This window comes from Plodia interpunctella, chromosome 27 (genome assembly GCF_027563975.2).
Source record: "Plodia interpunctella isolate USDA-ARS_2022_Savannah chromosome 27, ilPloInte3.2, whole genome shotgun sequence".
Lineage (NCBI taxonomy): Eukaryota > Metazoa > Arthropoda > Insecta > Lepidoptera > Pyralidae > Plodia > Plodia interpunctella.
In genome coordinates, this window is record NC_071320.1 from 203,361 (window position 1) to 230,148 (window position 26,788).

At 38.5% G+C, this 26,788-nt stretch overlaps 3 protein-coding genes across 16 annotated transcripts in view; 2 read left to right on the plus strand and 1 right to left on the minus strand.

Moving 5' to 3' along the window:
- da (daughterless) overlaps positions 1-3,784 on the plus strand; it is a 78,463-nt gene extending 74,679 nt beyond the window's left edge. For 13 of the 14 annotated variants that reach the window (XM_053765475.2, XM_053765477.2, XM_053765474.2 and 10 more), the window contains 4 exons: positions 1,376-1,471; positions 2,399-2,544; positions 3,009-3,118; positions 3,588-3,784. In XM_053765475.2, the coding sequence (XP_053621450.1) occupies positions 1,376-1,471; positions 2,399-2,544; positions 3,009-3,118; positions 3,588-3,641 (406 nt within the window). In that variant the 3' untranslated portion in view covers positions 3,642-3,784. The remainder of the gene's footprint in view (positions 1-1,375; positions 1,472-2,398; positions 2,545-3,008; positions 3,119-3,587) is intronic. The other variant, XM_053765473.2, reaches the window with a different exon arrangement.
- A 4,254-nt stretch (positions 3,785-8,038) lies between these two features.
- On the plus strand, positions 8,039-12,182 carry LOC128681513 (complement factor D-like). Its single transcript, XM_053765478.2, has 6 exons — positions 8,039-8,197; positions 9,134-9,278; positions 9,865-10,039; positions 10,455-10,668; positions 11,340-11,480; positions 11,879-12,182. Exons 2-6 carry the CDS (start codon positions 9,224-9,226, stop codon positions 12,032-12,034), a joined length of 741 nt encoding a protein of 246 aa, XP_053621453.1. The 5' UTR covers positions 8,039-8,197; positions 9,134-9,223; the 3' UTR covers positions 12,035-12,182.
- Positions 12,183-12,974: 792 nt separating this feature from the next.
- Non1 (Novel nucleolar protein 1) lies at positions 12,975-26,708 on the minus strand. The gene is made up of 15 exons (XM_053765462.1): positions 26,552-26,708; positions 26,306-26,458; positions 25,255-25,376; positions 24,617-24,752; positions 23,317-23,418; positions 22,449-22,541; positions 21,868-22,017; positions 21,532-21,689; positions 20,703-20,844; positions 19,516-19,714; positions 18,149-18,258; positions 16,755-16,873; positions 14,317-14,450; positions 13,437-13,582; positions 12,975-13,352 (listed from the first exon to the last, which is right to left on the minus strand). The coding sequence occupies exons 1-15, from the start codon at positions 26,597-26,599 to the stop codon at positions 13,197-13,199; spliced, it is 1,968 nt and encodes a 655-aa protein (XP_053621437.1). The 5' UTR covers positions 26,600-26,708; the 3' UTR covers positions 12,975-13,196.
- Positions 26,709-26,788: the final 80 nt, after the last annotated feature.

A 26,788-nucleotide genomic window follows, 5' to 3' on the forward strand; every position in this document is an offset into this window, starting at 1 on the left:
AATTATTCTTTAACGATGTTTGTGATTCTATGATTTATTTTTGTATTAGACCGCATCATGTGTGTGTGGAAACCCGCAATCAAACTTTCCTCGTCTATAAATATCAATTTACTAACAAAACAGTGTACACTTTTAGTTTCAGAAGCATCATTCTAATAGTTGAGTCACAATATGTTAAATATCACTTTAAAATTATAGAGAGTTTGTATTTTATCACAATGCAAAGTTCGATATTTTTTTGTGTATTTAGGAATTGGTAAGTGAAAAATTACGTCACATTCAGCGGTCCCTATGAGTCAATTGAATTCCTATGATTAAATTGGTTTAATTTGATTTTTAATTCTCAAATATTGTTATTTAGCTTTTTTTAATTTATGGACGAATTTTGTAAATTTATATAATATTTGAAATAGCATGATAGCAGGGTCGCCTCAGTCAAAGTTATCTATTCTTATAGTTTTCATTAATCTCTCTATGGTTTTACTACACGTTGTCTCGTGCTGTGTAAATAAACTTAGTACATCTCATTTGTGGCTAACATTATCATCATTCCTTTACTGCGACATCTTGGAAGTAAAAGGTTCTGACGAAAACTGTTTACATCGTCACTGAATTATATAATATTGACTCAGGCACTTTCAGGATTGTATAAATAAATATTACCTTCTCCATCTATTCTATCTTGTTCATTATCCTGTCGTTGCAGCTAAATCACAACCTAACAGTGCTATACTATATTATAAACCCACACTGCATTACTTTTACCAAGATGTCGCAGCACCTAACGTCACAAGTACAGTAACGTCACAATCATTCCTCACAGTAAGACATAGACTTACAGGAGGTCGGCGGCTCTCTCTCGCGCGCCGTGGACGAGGTAACACGCTCGGTTCTCTTGCAGGCTCGGCGGCGGCGTTGGCTACCTTGACTGCTTGATCAAGTTCATTTTTTAAAAATGTAACTTCAAATAAGCCGAAATAAATTAGAGAAATAATTTTTTCTTGAAAATGTTCTACAGACGTATTGACAGCTAAAATTTATCACTCTTTAGATTTTTTATAAAAAGGCTGTATAGAATCATTGTTGTCTCTATTTAATGTTAAACAGTAAACAACATATTTTAAAATTTGCTCATATCGATACGTGGCTCGATGTTCCCCGTCTATATTTACAACGATATATTTTTTCATGTAGGGACAAAGAAACAATAAATAAAGATAAACAATTTCCAAAACTTATAATTATAAAACATGACATTGATAAACGCTGGACAAAAATTTGCAATAAAATTGTATTAAACTTGATCAAGGCATTCAAACACTCAATTTAAACATGGTTGGTTATCAATTGCTTGACTATGACGATTATCCGCTAGTTGTTCGTCCGCGGACGAGGGCGACGACGACGCGGACCCACACGCCAAAGCGCTCAGAGAGAAGGAGAGGCGGCAAGCCAACAACGCGAGAGAGAGGTAACAGATATACAGATTGACTAGACGGAGAAAGCTATAGACAAGTGGAGCGTAACCACATCAAATAGTGCTACAAGCTATCGACAAAAGTGAGCGTATACAACATGAGATAGAACTACATACTGTTTCTCGAACAATTTACGCTTATCCAGTATATGGCGGTAGATGGTATGCATTTCGTAAAAGGTGGCACGCGACAAGGGATAAAATTATTTTTTATTTCTAGTACGCGTTACTTTTCTTGTATTGCATTGGAAGATATGACGATGTTTATAGCTTTCTCTGTCTACAACCGATTGTCAGAGATAGCCGGTGGCCGGTGACGGAGTTGATGCTGGGTAATAAATACGTAGTGAAGTTCAAAGAAAAACGAGGAAATGAAATTTAAAAAGGACTCTTGAATATTTTCGTATCAGTCTGTGTAATAGATTACTTACAGTGTAAAGTCACATTATAATAACATGTAAAGAGAATGAATCAATTATACATTTATATACCTTGTTGTAAATTTATAGTGAATTAATTTTTATGTTTTGTTTTTGATCAAAATCGGAAATATCTTAATTTATACTTTTATATCTTATGTAAAGCATAGCAGCATCAAGCTGTATGAAAATTCAAAGTTACATTTCTGATGAAACGGCACATAAAAATTAAACGGTGTTATGAGACAGCAATGTGGTATTTTTCATACTGTGACCAAATATTATGTGTTGTTTCGCATGTGTATTTTTATTCAAACGAAACCTAAGTTTTGCTTACAAATAATCTGATTAAACGAAACGAAATTTAATCAAGGAAATCTAAGATTGATCTTTAGTCTCTAAGTTAATTTCCTTTCTTTTTCTCCTCATCCCTATAGACCAATTGGATTGCTCAGGAACCAATTGCTACATAGGTGGATAGTAACAAATGATTTCCTGGCAGGATACGGATAAGAGACATAAACGAGGCGCTGAAGGAGCTCGGCCGGATGTGCATGACGCACCTCAAGAGCGACAAGCCGCAGACCAAGCTGGGGATCTTGAACATGGCCGTAGAGGTCATCATGACTCTGGAGCAACAAGTCAGAGGTAAGGTGGCTTGGATTGCCATATTTATTTGCGAATGGTTTTCTATGCAGCAAAAAGTAATGAAAGGTTGGCTATCAATCCACTTTATCATGTCAGTGTCGGCTTCGTGGACTGCGAAATCAAAGCGGAATTCGCTTTGATTCATGTCCAATTGCCTTAAGTCTTATCATTATTTATATAAATTAATAAAATTATATTACTATACAAGCTTTTTAGTACCTATTATTATTTTAAAAGATATATATTACTCAAAGCGATATGTTGCCTTTGCGCATACAAATATATTTTCAAGTTTATGTATGTTTTGTTTTTTTTTCTTATCAATATAGTTTTGTGTCAATCGTTAAAATAATCGTAACAAATTTCAGGTCAATAAAAAGATAAAAAAGTTTCCGGTTGACTGTGAGACATTCCTACAAAAAACAAGTTGCCCCCATTTATTAAACATTTTGTATTTTTTACAGAACGCAATCTGAATCCAAAAGCGGCGTGCCTAAAACGGCGCGAAGAAGAGAAGGCGGAGGAGGCGCCCAAACTGCTGGCGGCGCCGCTGCAGCACTACCAGCCCATGCCGGTCAGTAGTCTGTAGCCTCTAGTTGCCGAAAGCTCGAAATGTAGGGGACATTTTGATATAGTTAATTCTGAAAACGACTACAGCCTCAGAAAAATCAGTACACTTTAAGATGTCCCATTACCGGAGTGACCGCTGCACCAAATTGTCCATTTCACCAAAATGGTTTCAGATCGATTGCAATAATTGCTAGCTGTGCTCGTTCGAACAGTTCGAATAAAATTAGAATAAAATGAAAAAACGTAATTTCTATGTTTGATCCAATTTTCGGCATTGTTACAGCAAAATTAAAGATTTTGCCCACAATATCGTCCAAACTCTAGAGTTTTGAAATATTTCAACATGTTATTAGATTTCACACAAAACGTATATATAAATGTAATATTACGAAGTTGACCAAAGAAGGAAACTCTTCCAGGTCGAGTTTTGACACTTAATGTTTCAAGTGTGAATGTATAATTATTTTTTCCAGGGCATGGGTCAGCTCCCCGGGCAGCCCCCCACCGGCCCCCCCCAGCAACAATAGCGACGAGTCGGCCCCCACTACGCGCTGCCCTAGCCCCCTCCCCCCTCCCCCCACCCCCACGCCCACGCCCCACACACAACACGCTAGCTACGTATGATTGCGTACCGATTGAATCAATTCAATTACTCCATCGGGTGGATCCAATTGGTCAATGATTTATACAATGTAAATATGAAATGCCTTTTTTATTTTATTATTTTCATGTGATAGTACTTAATCATTCTCTCTTTTTTAAACAATCGAATTTAAATTTGAAACGTTTAACTATATTTTCTAGTTTTTAACTCTATTTTTATAAAATCATTGTTTTTGTAATACGCGTAGCTAGCTAGATGGCAGACATGGCATCGTCTACTTCACACTCGTGAAACGGTGGCTCGATTCGATGTGTATTTATTAATTTTACAATTGAAATTAGGTCGATCGACTGTAGAATTTTAATATATATAAGTATATAATATTTATATAACGTCCTACTATTTTAGTAAGTGTAATAAAAATATTTTTTAATTTTAATGTCAAAATCAGTCCATTACTTTCACATCTTAAATGAAGTAAATTAAATGAATACGCGAGTATAATTTTTTCTCAAGTTTCAATTTAAATTCAATGTGATGGACAAATTTTGCCATTGAAACAATGTGATTTTGACAAACCTTGTATATTATATAATATAATGTATATAATAAACTGGTTCGTGGTATCGTTTCACGAGTCGCTCGTCGTCCCGAAGAAGAGCAGTGCGTAGTGAAAGGACTCTGTAGCGTTAAGATTGTATATTTTTAGCGTAGTTATAGTTTTCTATGGCTAGGCTCCCGACGCGGAAATTGTAAAATATTAGTGACTTACATTTATGTATAGGTACATAGTTTAATCTATCGAGAAAGATATTTTTAATTACGGTTTTAAATATTTTTTTTCGCTGCCATAAGCGTAGGGATAAGTCGTTCGGGGATTCGCCGTCGGGGTTTCTACACGCCCCGCCGTCTTTACCGCCCCTAATACGTACATTCACGGAACTTAGTAGCTTTATGCCAAATTTACAATTTATTTCATATTTAGTGGATAGATACTAAGTTTCTCTAAATGGGTCTGTTTTTGTCGGGCGAAAACAGATCTCTCACGTATATTTGTCAACTAATATATCGGTCTAATTCGCTTGGACGAGAGTCACACTCGATGTGAACAACGTCCGAGATTACCAGACGATGACAGTTGAAGACATACCGTTGTACTAACAACGCTGACAATAAAGCCCCGGCGATGTGTTCCCTAACGTTTTAAGCATATTATGTGATTTTTGATTGAGAAAGGTGCGTTTACGAGTATTTATCGAGTTGTGGAAATGTGTGAATTCAGTCGACGCTCCCGATGAACCAATTGAATTTATCCCTATCGATTAATTGGAAAAATGTCCCAGTTATGAGGAAACAGTGACGAGTCCAGTATTATTTATATTATCAATCTCTGCGACGTGTTTGACTGGAGTTTCATACATTTTCAAGCGAATGATTTCTTTTTTATTATTATTATTCGTTTTATTTTATATAAAAAAACAAATGGCTGCTAACTTACGGAAGTACTTAAGAGAGAATATCTTTTTCGTACAAAAACTCCAGTGGAAAATCGTTATATTTTCGGTTATTTTTTGTCATATTTAGACATTTTTTTATCGCGCCGGTCCGGGCGACCGACGCTAGTATTATTTTTATACACATTATATATTTTTTTAGATTTATTTGGTAGCTGTTTTTTATCAAATCATGGTATATACGAATTTGACGAAGTTTATTATTATTCACTTTACGTTGCGGCGGCTCACTGCGTGCGTCATTCATTTGTGTGAATTTTACCAAGAATATATATATATATATATATATATATATATATATATATTATAGAATAATTTCTAAATTAGCATGAAAACCATTCGATGAATTTATCTAATATGGAAGTTTTAAAAAGCTAAAAATTGAATATATGAATGATTAACGTATTTGTCAGATGAAATAGACATACATTGTGTATCTCTATTGTCAAATTGATATCGTGATGTAAGCAGTGAGCGCCGACGCGAGACTGGCTCCAGCTGTTGACATTACATTGCAATTGATTTTTTTTTTTAATTACTATCAAAAAGTTACTTGTCAAATTTGACGTATTTTATCGGCCAATCATGACAATTGTTAAATGCTGATCTCTAATTGGCTGAGGAACTCAAAATGTGACGTTATATTTAACTTTTTTCCTTGACAGAACGTAATATACTTACCCTATTGTTCATAAAATGTTGAAGCATACTATAAGCTAAAATATGTCTTGTTTCGTTTTGTCATATTGTAAAGTAGACTTTAACCTGTTTATGAATAAGATGGTTCTATAATTTACGAAAATGAATAGAAATATTTAATATTTCTTCACAATGACTTTATTAATCGGGCTAATAAAGCATGACATCTTTACAAAACCGTTTTGACATAGTAACATTATTTTATGACACTAATTATAACAAACACGAAATGCAATCAACCTGTGATATATAATGTCAACAGCGCGACAGTACGACGAAGCATAATGTTGTAAATAAAAAGCTCAATATTGGATATTCTGTTCTCTAAATTATTATACGTTCATGACAGTATCGTGACACCCGCCGGCTACTCGGCGTACTCCAGTCGCTGCACGAGCTGAGCACGCCGCAGCTAGTCGGACATTCGCTAACGTGTATTATATAGATAAGATTCTTTTTATTGTAAAACATAGTGATGTGGTTTTATCGATGTTTAACGAAATATCGATGAAATTACGTCACTATACCCAATTGATGTCGTCTCGGTCTGTTATGGAGCGATTTGTATTTCCATCTATTTAATAAGAAGCTACAGCTCTGTGCGTTTTATAGATCTGTATATCTCAACGCACACATTATATAAAACCTGTCAATTTTGACAGAATAATTGTCGCCAGAAATGAAAATCAGATTGCAGCTAGCGACACCAGACAGAGGTCGCTCCGCACTCGGCCCGAGCGACGCCGCGAACCCGACAAAGTTCAAAATATTTTTTTAATAATCCTAGTTTTTAAGACACTCTTTCGATTCAATTTTAGTTTAGTTTAGTTGACTCCTCTTCCAGTTAGCGTTAATATAAGTTCTTATAATTTAAGCGAAGACAGTTTGTTTCCGATAAATAATTTATTGGCGCGCACGGTCCCGGCGATTTGTGTACAATGAATGAGGCTTTTATTTCCCAGCCTAGAGCGTTTGATTTTTCATTCAAATGCATAGATTAAAAATATAATTACAAAAGTCTAATTATAAAAATAAATAATTATAATTAAATGTGCCATGCATTTTGCTAATTTTGCGTTTTATTTTCCTTGTTTCAGTTGACAACACCATTAAACAAAGTCCCGCTGTCTGTCTGTCACTATGTATGCTTTGATCTTTAAAACCACACAACGAATTTTGATACTGGGTTTTTAATGATTTATGAGGAACGTGTTTAGGGGTTCAAATAATATTTTCATTATGGTTTTACCCGAGCGAAGCCGAAACGGAAACGCATCCTGAACCGCAGACAAATACTTGTGTTCACAGGTTTGTGTCTGATCCCTGGGCGCGGTGACCACATGCCGGGAGATCGTCAAAGATTGATAATCTTACATTTATCCAGTATTTAACTTTTTACTGAAGTCTGTGTCAATCATCAAACATTAGCTACGATATGACTACGAGAAAATGGCGACTTTCTGTATCGTACACTTCCGACAACATTTATGAAACAAACGCGTTGTTATAAAGTTTATTCAGGTGAACGCCTAAGTACCATGCTTCCGTGAGTGAGATGACGCCAGGGTTGGCGCCATATTCACATGGCATTCGGGAACGTATGAGGCTGCGTCAGTTGCGCGGAGTACACCAGCCCCGACTGAATGTAAGCCATTTTTTGTACTAAGTCAGAGATTTTTCTCTTAACCTAAGAATATAATTATATGAAAATAAAGTTACGTTATACGTTAATAAGTAACGTTTACGTGACAGTGACGTAATCGTTTCTGTTATTTTTTTCTGATTTTACCACAAAAACACCATTGTTTATGAGGTAAAATCATAAAAATAACTTTTAACTAAGAATTTTTATTGTGTAGTGGTCATGGGACCACTACATCAAAATTAAAACTTACATCGTAACTAATATATATGTAGCCTAGCTACCAAAAGAAATTGTTAACCATGTTTTCGTTATGAATAAACACTGCTTTTTCCATATTCGTGATTTTTTCGGAGCGCAACGGAGCAATGGACGCCGCCTAGTGTCGAGCAGGCGCAGTTGCTCGCATGCCATTAGAAACCTGCGTTAAACTTGTAATTCTCATTACACTATGTAAGCCGTAAAACTTGGCAATAAAACCGCTTCATTACATAAAATAATTTTATACAGTGATTTAGTAAAAAAATCATTTCATGTTCTACAATTTATCACAAGTGGTAACTATACATTTTCGTGCCGTGATACCTGTTCCAGTCAGTGAATTTTCGAAGATCAGGCTCTAAGGTTAGTGTATATTATAATATCCGTCCAAAATTGTTGTAGTTTTTGATATTCATAGCGCTATCGACTACATTTATATGGAAAATTAGTTCTCTCTCATTTCTGCATGTTGCGTTCGGTGTTGTGAAGCCGCGAAGCCCGGGGTCAGCGTAAAATAAAAGCGTTAACATTTTGAAGCTTCTAACTTTTTGAAGATTTCTGACGTCAACCGCCCTTGATTGAAATATTGTCTAGGCTGTGTGTCCCTTAGTCGCCTCGTACGACATCCGCGGGAAGATATAAAGGTTCTATTTTATGGCGGAGCCACACGCCACATATATGGAAATTTTGCTCTATCGTACGTAAAAGGAGCAATTTTTTTAAAATATAAATGGCGTTGATACGATGCACGTCAATATCAAATCTATGGAAAACAACGGAAAGGCAATGCGCTACGCCGACGCTACGGAGCAATGGCGCCGGGCCCGGATTTCGCAAACATTCGAGCTTTTAGCTGAAAACAATGGCGGGTTCTAATTATTTCATAAATATTAAGTATATAAAAAAATATTAATACAGAATAATAATATCTATACAAAAATAAATAAACTCTAATTGCATTATCCAAAATCTTTGCATTTATACAATTGACATTCTTCAATCTCCGCTGTCCGCTGTCTCGACGCGCCACAGGATCTCCGCCAATTAACAAACAATCACAACTGATGCAATTGGCATTTTTCTTAAAACCAATGCTGATAAACATTTGAGTTCTTTAGAAATACCTTTGGTGCTACGGGACAGACTACTTTCGCGGCACCACTACCACTTCTTCTTTAGTCCTAATACAGAACGTACAATTTTTATTTCCTTAAGTAAAATATTAACACAGTACACTTTTATGATATTAATGTAATTTTGTTTTTGACAACACTTTACGCCGAAACATTACTACTTTAGCCATTATAAATACGGAGAAAAAAGGAAATTCCGTTATGAGGGGACTCCACGATATTAGCCGCTGATAACGAGCTTATCACTCTGATAGCGATGGCGCGCCGCGCCGTGTGGGGACTGCTGTTGCTCAACATACACGGGCTTAGCGGTGAGTGTTTACATGTTAGACATTATTTTTGGCACAGCCTGTGGAGTTGTGAAGTCAAGTCATTTGTTCAGTAATTACTGGCATTTTGGAAAGACCACTGCTGAGAAGAAATTCTTTATTTTAACATTGTTGGTCCCTGTAATGCCAGAGGTGTTTACCACTTTTTTTTTCTTCTAATAACAAAGTACATGGTCAATAAGTACTACACAAAAACATGTTTTGTGATCGACTGCTGATAAACAAATATAGAACACGATTAACTAAACAAAATATGTGAGAATTGAGCTACCTCCTGGCTAAATTTATGATAATTTTTTACGCGTTACCGGGTTTCTAGGCTGAAGACGGAAGAATCCTGGAGTCGTATAATGTTCGTTTGAATGTCAAAAAAACAATGATCCATCTATCATAAATGTGAAAGTCTGGCCTTTCGTGTCACGTTTTTACGGTTAAATCGCCGCGCCGATTTTTATAAAATCTGGAATAGATATAGAATTCCCTGAGGCCTAACATAAGCTGCTGTGGTCGAAGCTGCAGGAACAGTAAGCCCGTCATATATTCTTAAATATTGATAACATCTCAACAGCGTCGCATCTCGACTTCACGCGGAGCCGCTCTCGGCCCAAGCAGCCTCGCTTGACGTTCGTGGCGTTCCTGACGTCACAAGATGGTGGCGTCGTGTGCTCGGGCACTGTCATACACGAGTCCTTCGTGCTGACGGCTGCCGCGTGCTTCCACACTGACACAGGGGACATGATATCGTAAGATCTAGTTGCTATATGAGCACCTATAGGTATACTCCCACGAATTACATTTTATATATCCCGCAAATATATACCTAAGGGCAAAAGTTTATGAGTATATGATGCTTGGATTAACTTAACACATACTTTTATACCGAAAAAACGCGATTTCCGTAGAATTTAGTCAAAGGCACTTTGTAGATACTGTGCATAAAAACGTAAGAATATTAAAAAAATATCAACGCGAGTAAGAAATATTAAAAAAATATATACCCCGGAGCGCAATAGTACCTACGAAAGTAAATGTACTCAAGAGTACGGAGAAGGACATTTTATTCCGGGAAAAAGTATTTCCCGTGGAAAATTCACTCGGGCGATTCCTCGGGTAAAAGTCAGTAATTAATAAAACTTGATATGTTTTGTTATTCCCAAGCTACCAACACAAAGTCCTTGTGGGCGACGAATACAAAGCGATCCGCCAACTCGTCCCGCACCCCTCGTACCGCCTTCAGAGAACCTTCTTCGATGTCGGACTAATTAAAGTTTCGACCGCGATCCGCTTGGGGGCGGCAGTGAGCTTGATCAAGATGGCCGCCGTCGAGCAAATGGAAGTGGGGGACATGATGAAGACTACGTGCTGGATTATGGTTGGTTATATTGTTTATTTACAAACATTGAACTTGTGTGTGGTTCCGCCTTAGAATATAATTTTTAAATACATAAATAAATAAATCACACACATTGAGCAAACCCCAAAGTAAGTTCGAGACTTGTGTTATGGGATACCAACTCAACGATACTATATTTTATAACAAATACATATATAGATAAACATTCAAGACCCGGATCAATCAGAAAAAGATCATTTTCCATCATGACCCAACCGGGGATCGAACCCGGGACCTCTCAGTTCAGAGGCAAGCACTTTACCACTGCGCCACCGAGGTCGTCGAAAAATAGGAAGAATAGGACCATTACACATCCTCCCGTCGTTGTACGAGGCGATTAAAGCACTAATAGGCAACAATATCCAGGAAAAAACATTTCCACAGGAGAGATCACAATAAGGATTTTCATATTCGTAAAAGTGGACGCAACTGACGACTTTATATCACTACATAAAGTAAAACAAAGACGATTCCCGCGGTCTGCCCCTATCTTTAAAATTACGCAACGGATTTTGATGCGGGATTTTTTAAATAAATAGAGTGAATCAAGAGTTAAATGTAGGTGTATTAATTTATTATGGTTTTACCCGAGCGAAGCCGGGACGGGCTGCTAGTATTTATACATACATATTTATTATTTTTAATTTTAGGACGCCTCAAGAAGCTGGCTCAAGCAAGAGAGATCGCACATCGTCATGCGCTCCCTATGCAAGAACGCGCCGATCTCTGCGCTGGGTCTGTTCGGCGCGAACACCATGGTTTGCGCGATCGTACAACGCAACAAATGCTATGTAAGATTACGATTTAGGATTGTCTCTCTCTCTTCTCCGCATGTTCCCGGTTACTTTCGGGGCTGTGACGCCGCGAGCCCGAGGGCAGCGTGGAATATAACCTCAATATTGAAGATTTGTGTTTTACCACCTGCTTGACGTCAACCCTCCCTGGGAATGCTATTAAGGTTGTGTCCGTTATTCACCTCATATGACAGCCACTGAAGATGGTATCGATGGTTGTGAAGAGTGAGTCTTATTTCAGCGCGGAACCACACGCCATATTAATGGATTATGTATGGGCGTACCCAGGATCGGCTTCCAACGGAACTCCTCAACAGTTGAAGATCTCCAAAGTGTAGGATGTATATCATCTTGAATTGAATAAAGAATATTTAATTTTTATCGTACATTCTCAGGTAAACCGCGGCAGTCCGCTGTATGATGGCGGCAAGCAATATGGCGTCGCTGTCAAAAATATTGAAGATCATACTACGTACATCAAAGTCAGTAAGATTCGCCCGTGGATCATAAATATTTTATATAAGAATTATACACAAGACTTTTGGGAATAAAAATAACATCACGATAAGTATACTAGTTGCACCGCAATGTATTTTTTTTTTTGGTGGCCATCTTTGTTTTTAGTAAATTATGGCAACTGAATCCAATAGAAAATTTTATTATACTTTCTAATAAAACCAATTCTCTAGTGTAGCATAATCCTGTAGTATTTTTTAATCGGTTTGTCCTAGTTCGTATTTGTGAGAAATAAGTATATAAGTGTACCTTACATATTATAAAACCAATCTTCTCTTGTCACGATAAATTCAAAAACTACTGCACGGATATTCACCAATAAATAATTCCTGAGGAAGGTTTACGTGTATAATTTACTATGTTTTCACCCGAGCGAAGCCGGGGCGGGCCGCTAGTAAAATGTAGGTTAGTAGTGATTCTTTGTGACAGACAATAATTTGTTACTATTTTTTAAACAAAAATAAAGTTTTTTTATACACAACCTTTTAAAAGCTAACAATTGCTGTTTATCCGATAAATTACTCGCATTTATTAGAAGCATTCGCCTAAAATCGAAAGCCATGAGTTAGTATCATGAGGAAACCTGCACACTGGTTGACAGTAGGTAGTCGTCATGTCAGATGCCTTTAGGCGACTTGAAAAGATAATAAAGCGATGGTGGTAAGGAGCTTGTGAACCAAAAGATCCCAGGAACGAATCCTACTTATGTCCTTTGTTTATAGTATACCACACCAAATTTGCTCATATAATTTAACTGTTTTCTTCGATCGCCACTTGGTTCCTGTGAATGAAAACATCGTAACCCATGCCAATGAAATGGAGGAGCCATGGCAAAACACTCCATTAAAAGCCAAGAGAGTAGTTGTGTGTGTCATTACACTTAATGACCACGACCTTCAGCCATGAGCAATAAGACTGTAAGGAGATCGCATTTATAATATGAGTATGCTTGGTTGAACAATTACAACAAACATGTTCATATACAACTTCTTTAATAAATTCCCTTACAGAGTCAAATAACACTGATGAATACTTTTATGTATCTGCCTTCATACTATTGAAATGACAAGCAGTTTCTCACGTGAGAAACACAGAGAAAACAGCGGATAATAAATCAAAAACCATTTTGTAAATACATTTTGTGGCGAAAAAGTATTGAAACAAGGCAGTATGCTGAAAAAATATATATAATAATATTTATCGTCGATCGGTCTTTCCCACTCCTCTCTTCCCCGCGAACAGATGTTTGGGCATCTTGGTTCCGATGAAGCGGTCCGCTTCTCCTTTGAGACCCATCTTCTTGGTTTTCTTCGAGATGGCCACGTGCGCCAATTTCTTGACCTTCTTTTGCATCTGTAAATTAAATTAAAAATTAACCCTCGCACAAGGCTGTATATATTATTTGCTAAAAAGAACAAAATAAACAGCTATACTCACGACGACATCCTTAACCCCCACTTCGTCTCGGGCCGGCTTGCTGACCGACCGGCCGCGCGGTTTTTTAGCCGCCGGCGCCGACCGCGACCGCGAGCGTGCGCGTGCGCGCGTGAAGTGCGCCTCCTGCGTGTCCGACATGTCCACGCCTGCGGATTCAAGATTCGTCGCAATCAAGATTTCATCAAAGTCATAAGTTACGAGGTATATAAACACAAATGAGTGCAAAGGCGCATTTATCGCAAGGCAATTCCTTCCAGCCAACCTTTGGGTGGAAAGAGAAAGAGGCGAACTAACAGTTACAGTTATATTAAAACGTACGAAACAATAGGAAACCAAGCATTGGGAGCCGAAGTTTAACGGCTGAGTAAGCAACTGGGAAGACGCTTAGATGAGAGGGAGAATGAGATTACATTAAATGAGGATTTCTAAATTACTAATTATTTAAACTAGTTGGAATATAGATGAATGTATTCTCTACGTAATTAGATGGAACAGTCAGGTAAACAGGTACGCGTTCCATCCTATGGTAAGTGGTGACCGCAACCCATGGACACCTGTAACACCAGGTCGCATGCGTTGTCTACTTGACCTTGTACAATGAAATTTATATAAAAAACACTTTATTGTCTGCAATGTTTCCTCACACAAGTCTCTTCATCTCAGAGTTACCCGGTGGAGTTGTGGATTGTATCCATATTTACTTACGCGGCAGACAGTTCGGTTAGCGCGGCTCACGCTTGTCCACGACTTGTGTTAGCTGAACCGAAACAAGAGTTCCTCACCAAGTTTCTTCTATTTTTCTCGGTGGAGTTGTGAATTTTCTCTACCTCCATGCGCGGCAGACTGTGTTAGCTGAGACGATGAGAGAAGAGTTCCTCACCAAGTTCCTCCATCTCCCCCCGCAGCCGCGCGGCGGAGCGGCCGCGGGCTCGCGCGCGCGCGGTGCGCGGCATCACGGGCTTCGTGGACTGCTTGCTGAGGCGGGACTCGTCCTTCAGGATCGCCTTCTTGTTGCTGCAATGTTACGTTTCTATGTACATTTATTTAAAGTTACGACGTTTACCGATTTCAAGTTGGTTGGAAATCGTAAAAATTAACTCGACCATTATAAAAAATTAAAATTTTGTAACCGTCACCAGCCGCAGCGGTCGAAACGCTCTGCGAACCATCCGTTCGTGTCTTTTAGTATGTGGAGCGTTTGGAGAAGTGCAAAAATTGGTGATCTTATTATTGTCATCATACTATATTTTTGTCACTGGTGTTTCTACTATTATAAGAGCTTTCGAATAGTCATCAAAACAAAAATTTATCAACTAGCCTATTGTACTGATGTAGAATTGTAATAACTAATGGTGAATCAAATAAATAAATAAAATAAACATGATGATTAAAATTATTTGTAACAAACTAACGTAACCTAACATGCAATGTGAACTGCAGAAACACATTGGTTGCAGCTCAGCTCGGTGTTGCTCTAACAAAGCTGTGCAACCGCTGAGGCTCAGCTGCCACCAGATTTGCGATGTCGCGAACGAGGGAGCTTAACATGATCCATCACCCATTACAAGAAGACAAAACAAATTCATACTAGATACATTTTTTCATATGTGTGTAATAAATATATGGGGGCTTGTATTGGATTCAGAAAGCGTTTTAATTATACTTCAATGAGAACAAAAATTTCTAAATCTTACTACAAATAAAACTGATCAATTGAAGTGAATGCATTTATAAATGACATTTTACACCCAGGCGCCCCCGGTACCCCGTTACTGACAAATAAACACAAGGAAAATACGTAAATGTAAAGCCGGTCCGCGGCGCCAATTTAGAAAATTGGCACAAAACATGTTACAAAAACAAGTTAGGAAAACAGCCCGTCCGCTGCGCCTACTGTTGTTATATCTGTGTACTCCATATTGCGCTGTGCTGCCCTACGACTTTCTTCAGTGAGCGCTAACACAAAATGAGTCACTTCCCTCCCCGCAGGCGAACGCGAAGGATGCTATCATTCGGTTTGGAAAACATGTTTTTATTATTTTTCTAACTGTTAGGCCGCGTCTAATCGGTTGGTAAACAATGTTTTTGTGTTAGCTAACACGAAAACATGGCGCTGCGGACCCGGCTTAATAATATCATTATGCTACAGAGCAACAAAATACATAAGACACGGAAATTTTCATAAATCTTGAATAAAAACGTATCCATTGATTCTCTTGAAATAAAAATCTTCTCCAAGGACTTCGCTCGCAGAGGTGTCGCGCGCTCCTAAAGCTGCACGAAAGCGACACAAAACTCTGTGACATGCGTCGCATTCGTGCGGCTCGGAGCACGAGACGTGTTTTTCATTGGCTTCTTCTTAATTCTCTTCTATTCTTCTTTATATTATCTTCACTATACCAAGTTAGACGGGCCTCAGTAATTTTGTGAATTCCAAAGCTAGGGATCTTTAAACTGTGTAATACATACTTACTGAAAAAACGTAGGTGGGTTTACTACGGACATACCATATTATAAGATATCAAAGATCATAAGATTATCAAAGATATGCAAGAGATGCACTCAATACATTTAATGTCAATACATTTTCTACAATTGCACAATATTTACGACGGCTTAAATACAAAAGCAAAACATTCGACTCTAGAATAATTAGTACTATTTTTCACCTCGCACCAACTCTAATGTTTTGACAACAACCTTCCCTCCAAAAATCAGAATCTAATTCTTTTTGATTGGTTGTTTTAGAGAATACGTCAGTCTGTGATTGGTAGATTTCAATACATCTGTCATGTCAATGTCATTGTGATAGTTTGTATTGCCATTATTTGAAATGTAATTACTACTCAATGGAGTTGCCAGTATAATTATTAAAAATACTAACAAAAATAAGAAATCACGATAGTAATATGCTGCGTGAAACACTATATGCTATTCCTATACTATCAAATGAAAAATAGTAGGTATATAGTATTATTATATTTGACGATAGTTCGCCGTCTTATGTATTAAAAAGTCGATTTAGCTAGGTCCCATGTCTAGGAAAATAGTTTTTCATATTTTTTCCTTTCGTTAAAATATTAATAAAATTCAAAAATATTCAATTTAGTGTGATATACTTATTGACCTTAAAAAATTACTTAAACGAAGTCCACCGCGGACTTCAGCGCAGACTAAAGCGCATGTGAAGAAGAAGCGGCGCAACCAACTTCATCGCAGTATTTCTCCTAACACGTCAAATAAGAAATGTAGGTCTTATACATTATATTATATATATATATATGTACATAATGATGACAACAGAAGTGTCCGGCTCACCGTATCTGCTGCGCCAGCCGCTTGATCTCCAGCATCGTCTCGTCCAGCTCGATCTTGGGCACAGAGTAGACGCCGCCAGACTCGCGGAGTTCTTCCTCACGTTCCAGTTCGTCTAATTTCTTTGGAGAAATAACAATTATAATATTTTTTAATGTCAAAAACCATACAATATTTGTACAATGATGAATTAAAATATAAAATTAGTACTATTTCATAATTAGGTACAAAGTCACCAGTCGCGTCGAGTGTCGCAGTCAGCTCCCGCCGCGCTGCGTCATCCGGCTCGTCAGGTCTTTGCTCACTACGTTAAGTATGCTATTACTTGAGTCACGCAATCTGAAGGCGAAGTGCAGGTTTGCATTTCACTTCTCACCATCGAATCGATTCGAAGTGAGACGCGAACCAGCGAACCAATCACATTGCAGTGTGGTTGTCGTTGCGTCACAATGGCGCAACGTGATTGGTCCGCTGGTGAAAAGTGAAACGCAAACCTGCTCTAACCCCTCTGTTCCAAAAACAGTTAGTAGTTAAATGTTACACTACACACTAGTCGATAGTTATTTGCCACTAGATGGCGGTTGGTGGTCGTTTAAGTCATGTTAGGCGCCTTTAGGCGATTTGATCTGACACCAGCAATAACACACACGACAAGAGAAAGATAATTGGAATAATGTGGGCCAAAAAAATAATTTGAAGAGAAAAAGAAACATACAAGACACAATACACACGATGGTGAAATATTCCTTTAGTGTCGAGGTGTATAGTATACTGCTTTTCACATCGATTGCCAGGAAATTGACAACAATATATAATTAGCGACCCACGGCTTCCCACGGGTGCAATATTATGCATGTTACATATATAAACCTTCCTCTGGAGTCACTGTATCTATTAAAAAACTCCGCGTCAAAATCCGTTGCGTAGTTTAAAAGATCTAAGCATTATAAGGGACACACAGCGGGAAGCGACTTTGTTTTATATTATGTAGTGATAAGCATTCTAATATTGTTGTAAGTACTGTTCTATAAGCTGGCTTAAGATTTTACTTTTTTGTTCTAAAGCACTTTTGTATGACTTTTTAATTAACGTAGACGATATTACTTTTTGCTCTAGAGCATAAAATCTAATTTTAGGCGGGTCACATTCAATGAAAATGTGAAACTATACGAACATGAGAAGTTATTATATTTATGTTTTTTATAAGTTACAAATATATTTTTTTTAATTTTAATGAGGTTTCTTTGGATAAAATGACGGTCACATGATAAATTATTTAAAAAAATAGTTTCAATTCAAGTTTGGTACCTCATTATCTCGGAAACTATGTTCATATGAATGTTCAGATTACGTGGGTTTCGGGCGTGTCGGAGGTAATGTGTACTGTATATAGATACCTTGAAGATGTCGAGGTCGATGTAGTCGGCGACGTTGTGTCCCTCCCAGAACTCCGGGATGGGGTCGTGGCGCTCCTCCTCCGGGATCTCTGTATAGTTCTTCTGCAGGTCTGCAGACAACATTGCATTGTTTTATATATGTATCAATCACACATATTGAGTTAGCTCCAACGTGTGATACTCTATTTTAGAGCATCCATTTCCATATTAATCCATACTAATATTACAATTGCGAAAGTCTGTATGTTCCGCTTTTACGGCTAAACCGCTTAACCGATTTTGATGAAATTTGGTATGCAAGTAAAAACATTAAGTTTATGTTTGAGTCTGAGGTCTATTAATTTTTTTTTTCAAATATTGTCCCCCAAATTACGTTAATGAAAGGTAAGTTTGTATGAAAATGATGTTTGTTCCGCTTTCGCAGAGAAATTCACGCGGGCGAAGCCACGGGCAAAAGCTACTTTACACATATACCTAGATAATACATCCAAGACTCAGGTCAATCGGAAAAAAATAATTTTCCATTTTGACCTCACCGAGGATCGAACCAGAGACATCCAGTGTCTTTCGTAAAATACAGAGATTGAAACACCTTTTGATTATGTTCAATAATAAAAATTGAATTATTATATAATAATTTCGATTACAAAAACTTACTTCCTCACGTAAATTTTAGGAATCATCACAATTCCCGAAACGTTCAAACTATAATTTTGATACGACCACAAATTTTACGTTATAATTTTAAAGTTATATTTAATTTGAATCTTTTATTCAATAGTTGTAAAAAAGCAGTGTGTGTCGGTCTAGAGCAACTGTTGCACTGCGCCAGGATGTGAATTGTTCTGGACTATAATCGAAGGAACTCTATGATTGGGTGAATTGGATAAGTGTTAATAAAATCACTCCTCACTTGTGTATCCAGGCCAATATTATGGACTAGCGCTCCGTCCCGGCTGCGCTCGGGTAGAACCATAATAAACTTGAAATATTATATTTAAAAAACTCGCATCAAAATCGGTTTTAAAGATTTAAGCATTTATATTTGGGACAGACAGCGTGAAGCGACTTCGTTTTATACTATGTAGTGATAGTGATACGAAAACCTGTCTGTCACGCATTCACGGAATTTTCAATAGATCTAGTTAATGACCCGAAGTAAAACATAGGCTACCGCTAGTCACGAATAAATATCAAAGTACCTGTCTGTCTTTCGGGTTTAAACTGCTGTTGGATTGAATTTGAAACTTAGTACCATACATTTTTTGACAAATCTATATTTAATACTAGACATACGCTTATATCAAAAGACACCTGTACATCCTACTGCAAGAGATTACGACTCCCAATCTAAAACGAACACTTACCCAGTACATAGTCGTCCCCCTCCTCCAGCTCAATCTCCCTCTCCAGCTTCCTCTTCCTCTGGGCGTGCCCCTCTCCCCGGGCGGTGGCGGGGGCGCTGGCGGGGGCGCTGGCGGGGAGGGGACGGGGCACGGGCGGGCGCGGCTTGCGGTCGCGGGGCGCGGGCACCGCCACGTGCAGGCGGTTGAGAATACCGTCCACCTGACGGCAAATGTCTCATTGTAGCCTTTTCCACTGTGTTGTTGCTGACACTGGTGTCAGATTTGAAGTCCCCTAAAGGGGTCTGAAGCGGTGGTGGTGTAATGTTTAAGACGCCCGCCTGTGGATCGAAAGGTCCCAGGTTCGAATCCTACTCGTGCCACATAAGTTTATATACCAATCTGACTCATGTATAGTAGTTTTCATCGACCACCACTTGCTTCCGGTGAAGGAAAACATCGTGAGGAAACCAGCACACCGGTTGATTATTAACTTGTGTGTGAAATGGAGAAGGCAATGGCAAACCACTCCATTAATAATGCCAAGATAGTTATTCATTCCACGTAATAACCACGACCATCAGCCATGTGGAATACGAATATGAAGAAAGGCGTCTGACACAACTTTTACGACCTAATGGCGAGTAATCGTATACACACCTAAAACTGTCAAGCAGTGGTATACTAAGCAAAAGTTTGAAGTACGTATATAATGTTTAGTACTTGCTCACGCAATGTCGGACGAATTGTAATAACATTTGGTACACGGGTAGAATATAACATGGAATGACACAGGGTATTTGTTCCCGAAATTCCCATGGGAGCGAAGCGCCGGGGCGCAGCTAGTAAGTACATAAATTGAAACTAATACAAGATAAGTAAGCATAAGCTACGGACTTAACCCATGAATGGATCTCTTACGATAGATTGAGTCGAAGCGTATAATCCTGAGTTTAATTTTAAAATTTACACAACAGGATAACAAAGTGCACAACAAGTTTATCTGTTAGACAAATTTAAAAAACCCCGACTATCAATATTCATTTCGCTACAACTTTTGAGCGGCTGAACCGATTCTCATGAAACATGGCTAAGAACACTCGAAATAAAATTATCAAGACATAAAAAAAACGAAACGATAATCGTTTCATCCGTTTGGGAGCTACGATGCCACCGACAGATACGTTAAACTAGAGATGAGAATGTGTCACCTTCTTAGTCCTCATCTTCTCGGTGACTCTGTGCCCGAGAAGTCTTTCGCAGGCTTCTATCTTCACTTCTTGGACCCCTTCATCTGTTTTGGTCGACATCCGAAGTATTGGCACTTTGGATAATTCAGTGTTGGAGTCCACACTGGAACAAACAGACATTTTATAGAATTTTAAATGGAAAAATATAGAAAAATTACCATATTTTTATGGTACAGGAAACACTTAGTAAATATGATAAGTACTTATAACAGGCATGTACTTGGAACATGTTTGTCATGGCATGGAACAGGTTTTCACTGGATGGTAGTAATATGTTACAGTCAGAGTGGAATACGTTTGGAACAGGTATGTGGCTGGCTAGATGGAACAGGTATATGAGAACAGATTTTCACCGGTCATCATCATCATATCGAGTGTTATCGCTAACACTGGCGTCAGATTTTATTCAATTTGCCTAAAGGCATCTGACAGGAATTTCACAACTACCTACCCCGCCATCTAGTGGCAGGTAGTCGCGTACATATTTGTGAACTAAAATGTCAACCAGTGTGCAGATTTCCTCACGATGTTTTTCTTCATTGGAGGCAAGTGATGGACGATGAAAACTACTATACACGAGTCAGACTGACATACAAACTCATGTAGCACGGTGATTCAATTTAATGACAGTTACATGATATAGGTAGTCTTTACAGAGGTATGTAACAAGTACGGAGCAGATATGTAACAAGTACGGAACATGTATGTAACAAGTACGGAACATGTATGTAACAAGTACGGAACATGTATGTAACAAGTACGGAACAGTACGGAACAGCTTCCCACTCACGTGACAAGCACCCCCTTATCGCAGTCCTCCTGTAAGGCCTGCAGCAGCGCCTGCTGCTGCGGCGGCAGCTGCTCCGGAGTGGTGATGTCCATCTTGTTCAGCACCACCAGCAGGGGCTTGTTGGCGAATAGTGGTTTTATGCTCTCGAGGAGGGAGATCTGGAACAAGGATATGCAGGTAAATAAAGATTGGATTCAAGGTCACCATCGCCATTTTATTTTTTAGCGAAAAATACATAAAAGATTTCGACGGGCGCTGTTTTCAATTTAGTCAACTGTGAATTTGAACGATGCAGACGTATATGTTTGCCAGTTTCTGTGACACACTATAACACACCTGTTCGTGCAGAGCGTGGCCGCACTGCCCGGAGAGGTCCATGACGTAGAGCACGGCGGCGCGCAGGTGCGCGAGCGCAGCCACCGCCTGCATCTCGATCACGTTGCGCTGCTCCAGCGGCTGGTCCAGGATGCCCGGCGTGTCGATCACCTGCCTCACGGGAAATACGCCTTTTTTTCAAATCACATAAATATACAACACTGGAATCATATGAATATAATATACATACAAATTATAAAACACTTATATACAATACATATGAAGTCGCAAGACACGGTAGATCCTTTATACGAAGTTTAAAGACTCCTGTTCGAACTTAGGCTACCATTTTTTTTTTCAAAAGACAACCCCCAAATTACTACAATGGGGCTTGAAAATTTGTATGAAAATCGTCTGTTCCACTTTTGCAGATAAATTCACGATGGGGAAGCCGCGGGCAAAACCTTAATAAATATTGGTGAATATCAATGGGGATAAATCACAAAATACTAAAATACATGAAGTAAATTATAATAAACAAAAATTTAGCATAAAATAAATACTTTTATTATTATTATTTTCTGCGTTATGAGATTACTAACCTGCCACCTCAGATATTTGTAGTCGGTATGACCGACATACAAGCTTTTTGTCGTGAATGCGTACGGTTGTACCTCAACATCCGCCCGAGTGATCTGAAAATAAATTTATATTTAATTTATTTTAATAACTACTTAATGTGACGTACGTCATTTCCCCCCCATTTCTACTACTGAGGTATAAAACGAGCAATCGTGTGGGATGGAGACTCCGCTGTGTCAAGGTGGAACATCTGTGAGCCCGGATGTGATGTAAGTTCCGTGCATGATGGTTCCGCTATGTTATAACTGTTTCAGTATCACGAAAATACTTCGACATATTCTAGAATCTACGCCAATGTTTACGCGATTAAAACAACATGTTTCAAAGATAAATTAAAAAAAAATACCACCATATTCACATTTCATTCGCAATCCAGCTGAAGTTGTTAGCGTGATTGATAAGACATATATATTGGCGTGTGGTTCCGCCGTAGTCCTTAGGCTACTCCATATCCTCCCGTGGATGTCGTACGAGGCGACTCTGGGACACACAGCCTTGGCAAGTGATAGGCAACAATAGTTTTTTCTAAGGAGGGATAACGTCAGGCATGCGGCCGGCTGTAAAGCTTCACAATTTTAAGGTTTATTTTTACGCAGACCCTTAGCTTCGCGGCGACATAGCGCCGAATGCAACCGGGAACACGCGAAGATGAGTGAGTGACAAGATAAATATTATTATAACAAGATGCCACTTAATAAATAAAGCAATTGGGCGCTAAACAATGACAATGCACTGAGCTGTGTAAAAAACCATATAGTTTTTAAATAAATCTTTGAATATTGAACAACTGTCATAGTCGCCATATTATAAATAGTTAAGTAAAGTCACCTTGTTGATGAAGCTGGACTTGCCGACGTTGGGGAACCCGCAGATGATGATGGTCCTGGTGTACGGGTCGATTGACGGCAGCCGCGCCAGGTGCTGACGGACCTGCGGTGGAAATACATTGGTTATAGTATATAGGACCACTCCGTATTCTCCCGTGGATGTCGTACGAGGCGACTAAAGGACACATAGCCTAGGCAGGCTGATAGGCAATAATATTTTAATTTTTTAATTTTTAGTTATCGCTGACTAGGCTTCTAAATCTATATAAATAGAAGACGTCACATTATTTCATTTGATACCCATAATGTAGAAATGCATTAAAAATAACTATTCCGCCATCTTGGATGGTCCGCCATATTAGATTTAGAATGACGCAGCTTATCGTCATCCAAACTAAATGTGTATACAAAATTTCAGCTCATTCGGTTGAAGATTCTGCTTCAAAATTGAGTAGCAAGATTCCACCCAAACAAACAAACAAAATTAGTTTATTCAGAAATTAGGCCTTCACAGGCACTTTTTCATGTCATATCCTGAATTAAACAATATTTACCAAATCTACAAAGTTACTAGCACTTCGGAAAGACCACTGCTGCGAAGAAACGTCGAAAGAAACTCATTCAAACAGTTGTAAAATCAGTCGTTGAGCGTCGGAGCCCAGGGTCGACTTTCATATCATCCTTGACGACATCAAGCCAGCACTTCTTGGGTTTGCCTTCTGCCAGGGCCGAGAGCGGCATAGCCAAAGATACAATGGCTGTAGCTGGTGTTGGTCAGTCCATTATCACAGGTGGTTAAATCCATTTATATTGTAGCGGGAGCTAGGTGATTATGCTCGACCGCCACAAAGGGAAGATCTTCCCGCCAGGCTGGTGTTGCGCCTGGGGAACCGCACGCGACAGACGGTGTCATGTCGGAGGTTGTATTTATGCTTCCAATCGAAAACGCACTATCTGCACGGTCTAGACTTGTTAGCTGTCCATAGTGAGTCGACCTTCGTGCCATCTGTCCGTAGTGTCCTGGATCACTTGTGTGGCTTGTTATTAGTTGCGTTTGGTCGACTTTTTACATCTGCGCCGTTGTGCATGTGGCGTGGTAGATGTCGCCACAATATCTTGTGGACAACCATTATATAAGCTAGATAAGTTTGTATTAGAGGCTGATATAGCCCCCATGAGGCTGACATAGTCACACAAAGTATTTACTTTAAATCAAAACGCTGGTGAAGAAGACGCGCAAGAAACTTCACCACAGCCTTTTCTACAAAGAGGTTACTTGACAAATGTGATTGAAAGCGTACCTGCTCGAGGTAAGTGAGGTTGGCGGCCTGGCGCTTCATGATGGTGGCCATGCGGCCCAGCGCCGCCTTCTTCAGCTGCTTGCAGCGGTACAGCGAGTCCCCGTACTTCAACAGGCGGACGTAGTCTTTGGCTACACTGCAAGTACATGTATAGCTATACATATAATGGAGATTCCATTATAATAATGAAAACTTCAACTTTTATTCCCTGAAAGTTGAAGTTTCCCATTATCATATGAAGGTTGAAAAAATGTTACAATTTGTTAAATGTTTAAAAAATATTATCCAATGTGATGTTGAGCTCGCCACTGCTCAAGAGAGGCCACAATCCAGTTTGGGTCCTGGTTACCTTCTAGGAACATATGTAGCAAATCTTCCAATAAGTTGGCGGTCGTAAAAGTCATGTCAGATGCCTTTAGGCGACTTGAATAAAATCCAACACCAGTGTTAGCAATAACACAGTCATTATGAATGAATGAATAAGAAAATCAAACTTGTTAACTGGAACATGGGCAGGTGTTACCCGAAAGGCAATAATAGAATTAACCTATTCGAGAGAAGCACAGTGGAACAGGGTTGGGAGAGCCTTGCCTTAAGTCACTATGTTTGTTAAGAAAAATTACTGATAAAATACTGACGTGTCTATCAGATGCCTGGCGGTGTTGAGCTGGCCGAGCCCAAGCTTGTAATGATCCTTGTCATACAGCACATTCATCAGGTCAGCGTAAAATGGATGCACATCATCCAGCTTCGGGAATTCCTGGAGAAATCGGATCAGTTTCAATGAATCAATATCTTTATTTGCATAAAAAGTTGTTACATGTATTGCACAATATCACATAAGCTGGCTCCACACTATTGTTGAATGCTGATGATTGTTATGACTTGACCAATTGATGGTAGTGATTGACTCAAAATTTCATTTCTGTCATCTTCATGCTTCTCTTATCTTCATGCCAGATTGGGGTTGAAGTAGTTAATAAAAACAAGCAGATGACAGATAGACATAACAACACTAAGGGTTTCTTGTTAACGTCTGAACCAAAAAAATTAATAGAAGTGTGCATGGTAGAGTAGAACTGTATTCTACTGCCGCACTAAAATAGGGTTTGGGCAGGGAACCTTACCCTCTCAGATACCCTTCACTCGCAAAAACCATAATTTCTGACATTTATCCCCAAAATCTAATGCTCCATAACTGGAATAGATTACCTGAAGATGTTGTTTGGGCACCATCAATAAACTCTTTTAAAAAATAGACTTGACAATAGGATAGAAGTGAACAATGTGTCTGCAATGTTTATCATTTTAATTCAGTTTTTATACAAAAACACACGTTTTTGTATAAAAACTGAATTAAAATGATAAATTATTATCAGTGAAGTGACTTTATATAGTGAACTAGCTGCACCCTGGGGCTTCACTTCTATGGGAATTTCAGGATAAAAGTAGCCTGTGTGTTTTCTACCCGTGAAACCAAATTTCATAACAATCGGTTCAGTAGATAATGCGTGAAGAGGTAACAAACAACTGTAGATCCTGCCTATTATTCAATAAATAATTATTTTTTAATTTTACAGGGAAGCCATTGAATTGAAGTGGGGTGGGTGGGAGTTAGCCGCACCCATGGTAGATAAAGAAGGTGTAAAAGATTAAAAAGAAATAAGAGTAATAAGTATCTATAAATACCTGTATAATCCTCGATAATCTATCGTGAAAATTCTGTTGTGTGAATTTCACTTTTCTTATATAAAAAGCACGGATTCTGGATATTTTGTAGTGTTTGTGCACTACTGTTGGAGTCTTCCTTTGTGTCTTAGACAATATTATATCAATAAAGTCCTAAAAATTAAAATTTGTTAAGGGTTAAAATACAATATTGTGTAATTCATGAGAAATTATAATACGCAAGACATTTACAAAAAAATACTTTACCTTGGCCGTAGGCACGACGGCGATCTTTTTGAAGTTGTATAAACTCATTTTGTATTATTTTATTATTCCTTTATTTACAGAAATTATTTTACGTGCGTACATCACGTAAACACGTGTTTGAAAAGAATAGAAACTGTCAAAATCACAGAACATGGTGAAGCGGCGAATGCAAATGGAGTCGTTCAAAACTGGATCGATAACACGGTCTGGCGTCTTATTGATTTTGTTAAAAATAGA

Coding starts and splice junctions, on each gene's coding strand:
- LOC128681513 (XM_053765478.2), top strand. CDS start 9,224: ATGGCGCGCCGCGCCGTGTGGGGACTGCTGTTGCTCAACATACACGGG. Junction 9,279..9,864: donor CAACATACACGGGCTTAGCG/GTGAGTGTTTAC, acceptor ACATCTCAACAG/CGTCGCATCTCGACTTCACG. Junction 11,481..11,878: donor TACAACGCAACAAATGCTAT/GTAAGATTACGA, acceptor GTACATTCTCAG/GTAAACCGCGGCAGTCCGCT.
- Non1 (XM_053765462.1), bottom strand. CDS start 26,599: ATGAGTTTATACAACTTCAAAAAGATCGCCGTCGTGCCTACGGCCAAG. Junction 16,874..18,148: donor TCGACCTCGACATCTTCAAG/GTATCTATATAC, acceptor ATTTCTCCAAAG/AAATTAGACGAACTGGAACG. Junction 13,353..13,436: donor TGGGGGTTAAGGATGTCGTC/GTGAGTATAGCT, acceptor TTTAATTTACAG/ATGCAAAAGAAGGTCAAGAA.